Below are 13498 nucleotides of genomic sequence, written 5' to 3' on the forward strand. Positions count from 1 at the left end.
CACCTCAACCGTGCACCTGCTTGGTTCCTACCTCGGGACATCCTGGTATTGTGACGAGCACTCTAGCAATGGGAGGGTCTTCACCCCTGTTTTTCTCCCAGTATACCTGCCCCTAATTCCTCACATCTCCCACCTACCCCAGTATTTATTACCGGTTTCAACTGGAGCTGTGGTTGACCCCAAACAAGTGCGTCCACATGTGCTTTTGAGCCCTGTGGTCACTCCCTGAGCTAATAAGGGGTGAAATTCATCTCACTGGTGGCTGTGAGTGTTCTGAGTTAGTCAGCAGGGGTGAGGGAAGAGCTTGGGTGGATGGTGGGAGGGATGCAGCAGTAGACAGAACACCCACCTAGAGAGAGAGTGTGCGTGGCCGTGCCTGTATCCGGCTCAGCAGCTCCCCACAGTGGCCGGGTGGGTAACTGCAGATCGTCCAGTATTTCCCCCACCTCCCATCTCTCCACTCCACAAGCAAGGATTGAATTGACCCCCACCAACATTCCCTCCGCTGTATTACAACAAAGGTACACACCCTGCTTCCTTCCCAGCACCCCATTATTTACCCACCGGTAGGCGAAGGATTAGATAATATTGCTCTCTTATCTCCCTAATGAAGGTTGGTAGGGTTCGCTTGTTAAATATCTAGGTCTGATCTCCACAGGTTAAGGACTGGAGAGGGCAGTTGTAACCGGTACAAAGAAGAAAGGGCACAGTCTTCCTGAGCAATAGCCAGGCATAACAAGATCAGTGTGAGGACCACTTACAGAGACGCCCCTCCAAGTGAGCCTTGGTGGTGAGGGACAATTGAGTCTGCTGACCCCAGCGATGCCTCCTGCTGTCTGCAATTCCAAGACAGATCTCAAGGACAACCTGTTGCTACTTACTGAGTAACAATCCTGTTTCTGCTTGGGGTGGGATGGGAAGGCAAGGATAGATTTTAAATTGTCAAACCCACCCACCGCTGGGTTCCAGCAACCACAGCCTGTCTCCCACCCTATCCTTTCAAAGCCAGCACTTTCTATATGTGATTAAAATACAAAAGTATATTGAAAAGGCTTTGCTATTAAATATTTTAATTAATATAAATTCACAATAAAATATTATTGTATTATTTTCTTGGAGAAACTTGATTGCCTCCTGCTAAAACAGTTTGACAGGTAACCTCCTGCTATTGAATGGAGGTGACACTCAGTGGCCACCTTATTAGGTACCCCCTGTATCTAATGAAGTGGCCTCTGAGTGAATGATCATGGTCTTCTGCTGCTGTAGCCTATCCACTTCAAGGTTCGCCATGTGTGTTCAGAGATACTCTTCTGCACACCACTGTTGTAACACATGGTTTTTTGAATTACTGTTGCCTTCCTGTAAGCTTGAATCAGCCTGGCTATTCTCTTCTAATCTCCCTCATTAACAAGGTGTTTTCACAAACAGAACTGCTGCTCACTGGGTATTTTGTTGTTTTTCGCACCATTCTCTATAAACTCGAAAGACTTGTACATGAAAACCCAAGGAGATCAGCAGCTTCTGAGATACTCAAACCACCCCATCTGACAGCAACAATCATCCCACGGTCAAAGTCACTTAGATCAAATTTCTTCCCCATTCTGATGTTTGGTCTGAGTAACAACTGAACCTCTTGACCATGTCTACGTGCTTTCATACTTTGAGTTACTGCTGTGTCATTGGCTGATTAGATATTTGTATTTACAAGCAGGTGTACCTAATAAGGTAGCCACTGAGTATAAATGGTTAACCCAGGCGGTGCTGGTGCTGAGTAAAAGGGGACTTGGCGGGTAAGTTGAGGTGGACGCGGTAATGAAGGGCAGGGCTGATTCACCAGGAGGACCCAGAGGGTGGCAGATCTTTGGATTTCTCCACTCAAGTCACTGGGTACACTCTGGACAGAGATCAGAATGGATTTGTTTTATTTGTCGCATGTACATTGAAACATACAACCAAATGTGTCATTCACGTCTAGGGTATCACCAGAGTGCAGCGGTTAGCAGAACGCAATCACAGCTCAAGTCATCGGAGTTCAATTCCAGCACTGTCTGTGAGGAGTTTGTATGTCCTCCCCATGGAACGCATAGGTTTCCTCTGGGTGCTCTGGTTTCCTCTGACAGTCCAAAGACTGGTTAATTTTGTCATTATAAAATTGGCCTGTGATTAAGTCAGGATTAATCAGGTTTGTCAGGGTTCAAAGGGCTGGAAGGGCCTATTCCAAGCTGTATTACCAAATACATAAATAAAATTTGCTGGAGCAGCCCGCAACTGTCACCGTGCTTCAGGCACCAGCATAGTATGCCCACAACTTACTAACCTTAACCTGTAGGTGAGAGGAAATAGAAATGATCACGGGGAGAATGGCACTTGTAGAGACAAGGAGAGGCACTGCACAGGATCAAAGGAAGCTGTAGAAAGTTGTAAACTTAAGTCAGGTCCATCATGGATACTAGCTTCCGTAATATCCAGGACATCTTCAAGAGGTGGTGCCTCAAAAAGGGGGTGGCCATCATGACGGACCCCCATCACCCAGGATGTGCCCTCCTCTCATTGCTACCATCAGGGAGGAGGTACAGAAACCTGAAGACACACACTCAGTGATTCAGGAACAGCTTCTTCCCCTCTGACATTCGATTTCTGAATGGGCATTGAACCTATAACCACTACCTCATTGTTTTATTTCTGTTTCTGCACTAATTTAACTACTTGATACATATTTTTACTGTCATTCAGTTTTTTTTCTGTATTTATCATGTATTGCATGGTACTGCTGCTGCAAAGTTAACAAATTCCACAACATATGCCAGTGATACTAAACCTGATTCTGTTAGCTAGGCCACACATCCCTTCAGCACCTGACCAATTATGTTGCACGGCCTGCAGCTTTGCTAGGGTCCTCTTCACCTCAGCTGCGGCCAGATGAAGCCTGTTGTTCCTCAGGAAGAGAGGGGGCTTTCCTCAATGTCAACAGCAGCATTTTCTGGGCAGAGATCACTCACTTCCTGGACAGTGTGAGATTAAGTGCTTTCCCTGGTGAATTGGGTCAAACTCAGTCACGGATTGTTCCACAGCTGATTTTGTAGAGTGTATCTACGTTCAGGGGGAATCAGAATCAGGTTTATTATCACTGACGTACAAAATGCTGTGCAATTGGTTGTTTGTGGCAGCAGTACACTGCAATACATAATCAAAAAAAAGTTTGCAATAGGAAATATTTTGAAAATATTAGATAAGCAGTGTAAAAGGAGAGGAAAAATAGTGTGGTAACATTCATGCATGGACCGTTCAGAAATCTGAAGGCAAAGGGGAAGAAGTTCCTGAAACATTGAGTGTGTGTCTTCAGGTTCCTGTACCTCCTTCCTGATAGTGATGATGATACTGCCCATTACGCCACTGGCATTTAGGGCAACAATGAAGGAGCTCTATCTCTGGCAGTGTTCAGGGCTTCCTTCATCTTGTCAGTAGCTTCCTCTCAGTTTTCACCACTGTCAGTCATGCAAGTCCCAGGTGGAGAGGCAGGAATACCGTCACACTCGGATGCAGGACGATTCTTCATTGTAGTTTCCATAACAGTTTTTTTTTGACCAGTCAAGGTTGTTAGCCCTGAGCTGAGCCCCCAAACCTAGAGGACCGGTAGACCACTATTAGTCTGGCCTCTACCCTTTGACCTGTTTGGCATGGGTGACCCTACCAAGAGCCAAAGCGTAAAGCCCAAATTCCAGGTAACATAGCTCTCCGGGTATTCAAGGCACGCAAGTCTCCAAACCATGTGGTCCTCTTGGAAGCTCTTGATGGTAGCAATGAGAAAAGGGCATGACCTGGGTGATGGAGGTTCTTAATGACGGATGCCACCTTTTGAAGATGCCCTCGGTGGTGCGGAGATTGTGCCTATGATGGAACTCACTGAGTCTACAATCCTCTACAGCTTTTTCCAGTCCTTACCAGATGGCGTTGCAACCAGTCAGAATGCTTTGTAGAAATCTGCTGGAGTCATTGGTGGCAAACCAAATAACCATTCTCTTGTTGTAGAATTATAAAATATTCATCATCATAACGAGCCGTGTTGTATGACGTGGCAATCATGGTCTCCCATCTGTCTTTAATCTGATCTTTGCCTGTAAAAACTCCCTTTACACTTGTTGTTATTCTTTTCTCTATCTGTGACCCTGTTTGTTCTTGGCAATTTTTTTTCTACAGAAGTGGTTTGCCATTGCTGCCTTCTGGGCAGTGTCTTTACAAGATGTGTGATCCCGGCCATTATCAATACTCTTCAGAGATTGTCTGCCTGGTGTCAATGGTCACATAACCAGGACTTGTGATAGGCACCAGCTGCTCCCATGGCTTCACATGACCCTGTTGGGTGGGGGGGGGGCTAAGCAGGTACTACACCTTGCCCAAGGGTGAGCTGCAGACAAGCAGATGGAAGGAGTACCTTAGACCTCCTTCAGTAGAGACGTACCTCCATCCCAACACCCAAAATCCAGAGTAATGCACACAAAATGCTGGAGGAGCTCAGCAGGTGAGGCAACATCTCCAGCATTGTGTGTGTGTGTTGAACAGCAATAGGCCCATCGGCTCATAAAGTACCAAACTAATTAACATAATTAAATGCCCAACTGATTCTCTCCGTTCTCTGCTCACTCATGTGCTTATCCAAGAGCCTCTTGAACACCTATATCTCCTTACCTTCACCAATACCCCCAGACACACTTTCCAGGTACCTGCCGTTCTCCTGTGTAAAAACTTTGCCCAACACATCTCCTTTGAAATTGCCCCCCTCACCTTAAATACCTGCTATTAAAGTTCAAAGTAAATTGTATTATCTGAGTACGCATGTGTCACCACATAAAATTCTGAGATTCATTTTCCTGTGGGCATACTCAGCAAATCTATAGAATAGTAACTATAACAGAATCAATGAAAGATCAACCAGAGTGCAGAAGACAAGAAACTGGGCAAATGCAAATATAATTAAATAGCAATGAATAACAAGATAAAAGAGTCCTTAATGTGAGATCATCGGTTGTGAGAAAATCTCAATAGATGAGTGTAGTTATCCCCTTTTGTTCAAGAGCCTGATGGTTGAGGAGTAGTAACTGTTCTTGAACCTGGTGATGTGAGTCCTGGTTCCCCGTACCACCTTCCTGATGGCAGCAGCGAGAAAAGAACATGTCCTGGTTGCTGAGGATCTCTAATGCTGGAATCTACTTTCCTACGACAGTGTTCCATGTAGATGTGGTCAGTGGTTGGGACGGCTTTACCCATGTGATATTCACTACACACACACACCAATTTACAGCAGACAATTACCCCACCAACATGAATCTGCAGATGTTAGGAATCCAGAGCAAAACGTACAAAATGTTAGAGGAACTCAGTAGGTCAGGCAGCCTCTTTGGAAAGGAATAAACGGTCAAACTTTTGGGCTGAGATCCTCCTTCAGGACTGAGAAGGAACGGGGAGCTAAAAGGTGCTAGGTGAAGTCAGGTGGGTTGGAGAGGTAAAGGGCTGGAGAGAAAGGAATCTGATAGGAGAAGAGAGTGGACCATAGGAGAAAGGGAAAGAGGAGGGGGACCCAGGGGGAAGCGACAGGCAGGTGAGAAGAAGTGAAATGTCATGGTAAGGAAGAGAAGAAGTGGGGGGGGGGGTAATTTGTTTATGGGAAGGAGAAATTGATATTCATGCCATCAGTTTGGAGAATACCCAGATGGAATATATATACCCTGCTTGTGTGGTTGGGTTGTGGGAGGGAACTGGAGCACATAGGAAAAAGCCACATGGTCAAAGGGAGAGCGTAATCTGTCTATATATATAAAATGGAAAACTTCTCTTGACCAGCATCGCAAAAACAGGTTATAAATAACCTTAGAAAACAGGATTACTCTAGGCCACTCGGCCCCTCAAAAACCCTGTCGTTTACAGCTGATCTGCCCCAGACCTGCTCTCCCACTCTCACCCAGTTCTGCATTATCCTAAACTCCCACCCCCAATCTCAAAATCACATCCACCTCCTCCTTATCTACCCCTCCCTCCTCATGAGCTGGCCTCCAGAGAGTTCCACAAACTCACCACCTTCTGTAAGAAGAAAGTTCCTAGCACACCAGTGTTAAATGTCCACCCCTCTGCTGGAAATTTGTTCTCACGTACTGTTGGAAGCGTTTAGTGTTTACACAAGTAACATACTGAGCAAAGGTGTGAAATTTTTTGTGCTATTTCTTCTATACATTTATAAAATTTAGTTATTGAGATACAACACAGAACAGCCTTGTTGGCCATTTGAGCCACTTTGTGTAGCAAACCCGTTTAACCCAGCCTAATCACAGGACAATTTACAACGACCAATTAACCTACCAACTGGTACGTCTTCAGAATGTGGGAGGAAACAGGAGCACCCGGAGGAAACCCATGTGGTCAGGGGGAGAACTCCTTAGTAACTCTAAGATAATGGTGGGAATATATTATTATATTTATAATTATGAATAAAGTTAATTTTTGAAAAGAAAATCTCCACAAGAACTCTGTCACACCCCCTCAAGATCTGAGATGTTTCAGTAAGATCTGTGTAGATGGTTTGCAAGACTAAATTTTTCAGTCTATCTTGGTATCTTCAAGGAGTGATGCCTCAAAAAGGTAGCGTCCATCATTAAGGGCCACCACCGCCCAGGACATGCCCTCTTGTCATTGCTACCATCAGGGAGGAGGTACAGGAGCCCGAAGGCACACACTCAACGATTCAGAAACAGCTTCTTTCCCTCTGACTTTAGGAAGACTAAGCTTCATCTTACTATTGATGGTGAGGACATGGATGTGGAGAGGATCTACAAGCACCCAGGGGTGCACCTGGATGACAGACTTGAGTGGATCACCAACACAGAGGCTGTGTACAAGAAGGGCCAGAGTCACCTTTACTTCTTGAGGAGACTGAGGTCCTTTGGAGTATGCAGACCTCTCCTTCACATGTTCTTCCTGTCTATTGTCACCAGTACAATCTTCTGTGTGGTGGTGTGCCTGGGGCAATGGCATCAACCCTCTGAATGCCACTTTGGCTGAACAGAGGAGCACCTTTAGTCATAGACTACTGCGCTGCTCCAAAGAGCGCTATGTGAGGTTATTATTGCCCTCAGCCTTTCGGCTCTATAATGAGTCAACCTATAGCCAGAGAAGTGATCCCCCCCCCCCCCCCGTTAGACTGTTTGAGGTAACTTATTTTTTATTCTTTTTTACTTCTCTTCTAATACTTGTATATCTGTGCACTCATAATGCTACTGTGACACTGTAATTTCCTTTGGGATCAATAAAGTATCTCGCTACCTTTCCAATTTCTGAATGGACATTGAACCCATGAACACTACCTCACTATTTTATTTTATTTTTGCACTACTTATTTATTTCAACTATTTTATATAATATATACACACACCCTTGCTGTATTTCACAGCTTTTTCGTTATTATGAGGCATTGTACTGCTGCTGCAAAGTGAACAAGTTTCAAGACATTTGCTGGTGATATTAAACCTGATTCTGATAAGTGACAATATTAAACCAATTCCAATTCCCTCACTGTGAACTCTAAATGCTATGGATTTAAGCTGTTTCACCACCGAAAGAGCTGGTTAGGATGGCACTACTGAACATGTGCGACAGCTCTCTGGTAGTCAAAAAGATAGGAAGTCCGACTACAACCATGACTAAAAACACTCTCTGCCGTAATGTGTGTTAAATTTTTGCTGCAAACAGTGAAGGGGCAAGTGATGGTGACGTGAGTTCAGGGGGATGAGTCAAGATGGCATGTTGCAATATCGTTGTAGACAGATTTCCGATGCCCATGCCACTGGCCCGGGTGCGAGTTTGCACCGGTTTTGGCGCCGAGCTGATTGGAAGAGCTTGAGAGTGGCTTTGAGCTGGGCAGCAAAAACGTGTCCGGACCCCAGGTCCCAGTGCATGATGCGATTTGCTGTTTAGACCATTTTAAATGATGGTCCAGATTGGAGCTGAGAGCTGATTTCACTTGCTCTCTACGAGGTGCACTCCTCTCTCCAGGATGCCAGAGTCTTTCCCAGTGCCATTGTTAGGTCAATTTAAACTCTGGCCCAAATAGACTGAAAAGACAGGGTGTGGGGATCTGAGGCGAGAGCTGATTTCACTTGTTCTCCGCGATGGTCACTCTTCTCTCCAAGGCGTTGAGGCTATGACGACTGCCCTGATTGCATGCTCTATGCCTGCTAAAATGATGAACTGATAACCGAGGCTTTGGGCCTACTCTAGGGTTTGGACCTGAGGGCTCAATTTGGTCTGGAATGTTGTTGATCGCTTCAATGGATTTGTCTGTGTGTGTTTTTTTTCTCCTTTCTCTTGCGCATTGTGTTGGTCTTTTATTTTTATTCTTTTTTCTTTGATTGGGTTCTTTCGAGTTTCTTGCTTTATGGCTACCCAGAGCAAGCAAATCTCAAGGTTGTATAATTTATACATTCTTTGATAATAAATGTACTTGACTCTTGAGTCACTCTATTACTGAGTGCAGGAGCACAGCAATCTGTGCATAAAGGGGTGATCACGCTGCCCGGGTTGCAGGAAACAGCAGTACTTTGAAAACCATGCTGAATACAGCAGCCCGGCCGAGCCACGCTATGGAAATACAGTTTAACCCGCCCCGTCCTCCCCTGTCACTCAGGGCGCCCTCTCGGCTGAGCCGCGCTCTAATTCGCTGCTGTAGCTGTCTGTCAGGCCGGTATCCCCGCCTCCAGCCGTGACGTTGGAGCGACTGATTTCCTGGAGTCGCCCCGACATAAAACAAAAGTTTTCTTTTAAATGTTTCCTGCCTCGGTTTTTTTGTTCGATCGACATTCCTTGGGCGGAGCGGAAATTGGAGAACCGGAGCGGGTGTTGGGGGGGGGGAGAGAACCAGCTGTTGCCCGGGGTCAGGGGGTGGAGGTCGGGGGTTAGGCGGGGAAGATGGCGGCGGGAGATTCAAAGGTTCCTGAGTGAAGGGAGAGAGAAATGAGAGGTGAGAGGAAGCGTGGAGAGGGAGGATGGAGGATGGAGGATGGAGGGGAGGGAGAGCTTATGATATGATATGGGCCGGGTTAGAGGGAGGGAGGAGTTTTGTGGAGGAGAGGGTGGGAAAGTGGAAGGGGGTGGATGTGTGTGGAGACAGGAAGGGAAGATAAGAGAGGCGGAGAGTGGGTTGAAAGGGAGGGGAAGATGAGGATGGGGGAGGGCCAGTAGTGATGGAGGGAAGGTAGTGACAGACAAGGTTAGTGAGAACAAGAGGGAAGATGAGGGGAGTGGGAGGGAGAGAAGTAGGAAGGTGGAAAATACAGTTAATGAGATCAGATTTGGTCTGAGATGCAGCTTTCAACAATGTCACTGCCCTCTGTACTTTACTGTAAATTGCCAGTCCGCTAACATTTATCTCTGTAACAGGCTGGCCTTGTTTTGAGAGATGTGACCATGAGCTCTAGTGACCCTTTCCCTGCTCTACAAGCAGACACTTGCGTGTTGCTACCACTGATGAGCAAGTTTGATGCCTTGCACTTCCCAGTGAAGATGTACACCCCTCAGAACTATGCTGACGAAGACAGCCTTCCCATCTGGGCAGCTCCAAAACCTCTGCTCATGGGACCAGCTCAGGTGGATCCTGTTTCAGACCTGGATGTCTCACTGACACCGGACAAGATGACCAAATGTACAGGAATACTGAAGAAGAAGGAGAAAAGGGTCGGTGAAGGAGTGAGCGGGAGAATTGGACGTCGACAGGTAATTGGACCATCCAACTTCAGTGTATAACAGCACCCCTGGAGTCCCCCATCCCACGCAGACTTATGATGACGTGGTAGAGTCCCTAATTATGACGATTGTGGGATTAGTGAATACCAATTAAGTATGCCCTCCAAGAGGATCACAACCTTGTCGTAGGGTTTAGGGTTTGCGTGCTTCAGTATCCCAGAGAGCTATGCTGGTGGGAGTCAGGGCTTTATGATTTGGCTCTTGGTAGGGTCACCCATGCCAAACAGGTCAAAGGGTAGAGGACAGACCAAGAGTGGTCCACCGGTCCTCCAGGTTCAGAGTTTCGCCTCAGGGCTGAAAAAACAAAATTGTTATGGAAGCAGCAATGAAGAATCCTTCTACATCTGAGTGTGACGGTATTCCTGCGTCTCCACCCGGGACTTGCATGACTGACAGGAGCGAAAACGGAGAGGAAGCTACTGACATGATGAAGGAAGCTCTGAACACCACCAGAGATGGAAGAGCTTCATTGCTACCCTAAACGCCAGCGGTGTAACAGGCAGTAGAAAAAATAATCATGGCAGAGAATGAGGGTCAGGGGCCGATTGTTGGTGAATTTTCTGATTTATAAACTGAACTACTCGTTGACTTCAGGAGTGGGAAAGGGGCCCAATATACACAAATCTGCATTGATGGATCTGTTGTAGAGAGGGTCAGGGGCATTAAATTCCTGGGTGTTTACATATTAGATGACCTATTTATTTAATTCCATTTACTTAGAGACCCACCTCCCAGGACATGCTGTCTTCTCACTGCTGCCATCAGGAAGGTGGTACAAGAGCCTCATACCACCAGGTTCAGGAACAGTTACTACCCCTGAACCATCAGGCTCTTAAACGAAAGGGGATAACTTTGGAGAAGCGTAGTGATTAGCACCACACTTTTACAGTACAGGCGACTCAGGTTCAATTCCCGCTGCTGCCTGTAAGGAGTTTATATGTTCTCCCTGTGACTGTGTGGGTTTCCTCCGGGTGTTCTGGTTTCCTCTGCACTCCAAAGACTTACCGTTTGGGAGGTTAATTGGTCACTGTAAATTGTCCCGTGATTAGCCTAGGATTCAAAAAAAATTATTAGGGGATTGCTGAGTGGCACAGCTCAAAGGGCCGGAAAGGCTGTATCCTAATAAATAGAAAAATAATTCCATTTCAACCAGTTTCACTTATCCCATCATTGAAATGTTCCCGCAGTGTTTGAACGCCCAAGTTGGTGCGGTCTTTCACTATTCTATTATTCTGTTATTTTATGGATTGTTGAGTAGGCCGGCAAATAAATGAATCTCGGGATTGTATATGTTAAAGTCTGTCTCGTCAGGCTGGTGATTGTGCCAGTTTATGTGGTGTGAAGTAACTGAGAAGACAGAAGACTACCCCCCCCCCCCCCGGATAGGACGCCAGTCTATCGTGAGGTTAACCCCCAGCATTTTGCTGGTACCCATTTTCAGCTGGGTGGACTGGAGCATTGTGTGGTTAAGTGCCTTGCTCCATGACACAACACGCTGCCTCGGCCGAGGGTTGAACTCACGACCTTCAGATCGCTAGTTCAACGCCTTAACTACTTGTCCACGCGCCACACAGTGACATATGTACTTTGATAATAAATTTACTTTGAACTTTGAGATACAGTGCAAAATGGGGTCCTTCAAGTTGTGTTGCCCAGCCACCCCCGATTCAATCTAGCCCAATCACGGCATAATTTACGATGACCAAAGAGCCTATTAACCTGCATGTGGACTATGGGAGGAAACTGGAACACCTGGTGGAAACCCATGCACTCCACAGGGAGGACGTACAGACTCCGCCAATGAAACTCCGATGCCCCGAGCTGTAATAGCGTCGCACTAACTGCTACACTATCGTGGATTACCTGTCCTGGGCTCAGCTCACAGCCACAATCACAAGGAAGACACGCCAGCATCTTTACTTCCATAGAAGGTTAAGGAGGCTTGGCTTGTCACCAAACACTCAATCAAACTTCTACAGATGTACTGAAACCGTGAACACTACCTCACCAATTCTTTTGCAGTACTTATTTAATTTAACTAATGTAAATATTCATACTGCAATTCAGTTTTTTACCTCTTATTATGTACTGCATTGCCACAACGTTAACAAATTTCACAACGTATGCCAGTGGTATTAAACCTGATTCGGATTCTGACTTCAACTGACCATCTCCTTCCTGGTTCAGGTTCACTTTGACACTGGCCGTGAGTCCAAGAGCCCTGGCGGGGAACGTTTAATCCTGGGAGATCCAGAGAACAGGCCGGAAGATGAGCGACCTGTAAACCCGGCTCTGGAGTTAGATCCCGCAATGAGTGAGTCCGTCGTCCAGCCACTGACCAACCCGGCGTCCGTTTTCTCAGCGGACCCAAAGGATAAGAACAGAGCAGTTAAGCCAGCCAGAGTGGGCAAGCCGGCCAAGCCGTCTGGGCTGCGGGGAGGGTCTGACGATCGTCAGGACCGTCCCCTGGTTGTGCCCGAGTACAACACCAGCCTGGCACTGGGGCAGGAGCTGCAGCAGCTGAAGGCTGCGAGCTTTGATGCAAAGAAGGCTGCTGCTGACCAGCTGAAGAGGTCGTTGGTCACGAGACAGTGCATGGAGGGCAAAGTGACAGAAGGTAAGAGGGTAAAAGTGTTAATGTGCAGACTGTTCTTGGGCTCTGTGACCATTACTGGTACATGTGCCACTGACAGTAGTCGCCAGAGTCCTCCGTCCTGGTCCAGTCTTTCAAATTGTCCCCAGGTGTAGCCCATCTTTTTGGGATGTCCTTCCTTTCCCAGGGATGAGGTCTTTGGAACTTCTGTTGCTGTTTCTATAGCTCTGGATTTTTACAGGATAGGGTAGCCCACATCCTCTCGCACCGCGGCTTGGGACTGTTCATGGCAGAGTTGTTTAAGCCCATCACTCTCTGAAACTGGCTGATAGTGTGGTAAAGGTATTATTCGGAATGCTTGCCTTTGTTACTCGAGGAATTGAGTTCAAACGTTTTGTAAAACTCTAGTTGGGCTGCGTCTGGAGTGTTGCATTCAATTCTGGCCACCCCGAATTGTAGAGACTGTGGAAAGCATGTGGAAGAGGTTTACCAGGATGCTGCCAAGATTAGCTATTGGATAAACTCATGAGCTATTATTATGAGCTATTGGATAAACTCAAGTTATTCCCCTAGAGCATCAGAGGTTGACGGGAGATCCTGGTAGAAGCTCTTAAAACTAGGAAAAGTGTAGATAGGGTTCGTTTGTTCATTCTGTGTTGTATGACGTGAGCGATCATGGTCTTTCCATGACCATGATTGTACTTGGCAATGTTTTTCTACAGAAGTGGTTTGCCATTGCCTTCTGGGCAGTGTCTTTACAAGATGGGTAACACCCCCGCCCCCACAGCCATTATCGATACTCTTCAGAGCTTGTCTGCCTAGCGTCAGTATCACGAGGACTTGTCATATGTACCAACTGCTCATACAACTGTCCACCACCTGCCCCATGGCTTCACATAACCCTGACCGGGATGTGGGGGGGTTAAGCAGGTGCTACACCTGCCCAAGGGTGACCTGCAGGCTAGTGAAGGGAAGAAACCTCCTTTGGCGGGGGGGGTCATCCACGTCATACGACACAGCACACAATGTATAACAATGCCTGTGGTGGCCAGTGCTATCATGTTTGCTGTTGTGTGCTGGGGCAGCTGGCTGAGGGTAGCAGACACCAACAGAATCAAC

The 13498-nt window shown here is 46.7% G+C and overlaps 1 protein-coding gene across 2 annotated transcripts in view; it reads left to right on the forward strand.

Moving 5' to 3' along the window:
• Positions 1-8931: 8931 nt before the first annotated feature.
• The window catches only part of ppp1r35 (protein phosphatase 1, regulatory subunit 35), a 32637-nt gene continuing 28070 nt past the window's right edge, over positions 8932-13498 (forward strand). For both annotated transcript variants that reach the window (XM_063048817.1, XM_063048818.1), the window contains exons 1-3: positions 8932-9004; positions 9424-9756; positions 11974-12403. In XM_063048817.1, coding sequence (XP_062904887.1) covers positions 9451-9756; positions 11974-12403 — 736 coding nt within the window. In that variant the 5' untranslated portion in view covers positions 8932-9004; positions 9424-9450. The remainder of the gene's footprint in view (positions 9005-9423; positions 9757-11973; positions 12404-13498) is intronic.

The sequence above is a fragment of the Mobula hypostoma genome, chromosome 5, assembly GCF_963921235.1.
Source record: "Mobula hypostoma chromosome 5, sMobHyp1.1, whole genome shotgun sequence".
Lineage (NCBI taxonomy): Eukaryota > Metazoa > Chordata > Chondrichthyes > Myliobatiformes > Myliobatidae > Mobula > Mobula hypostoma.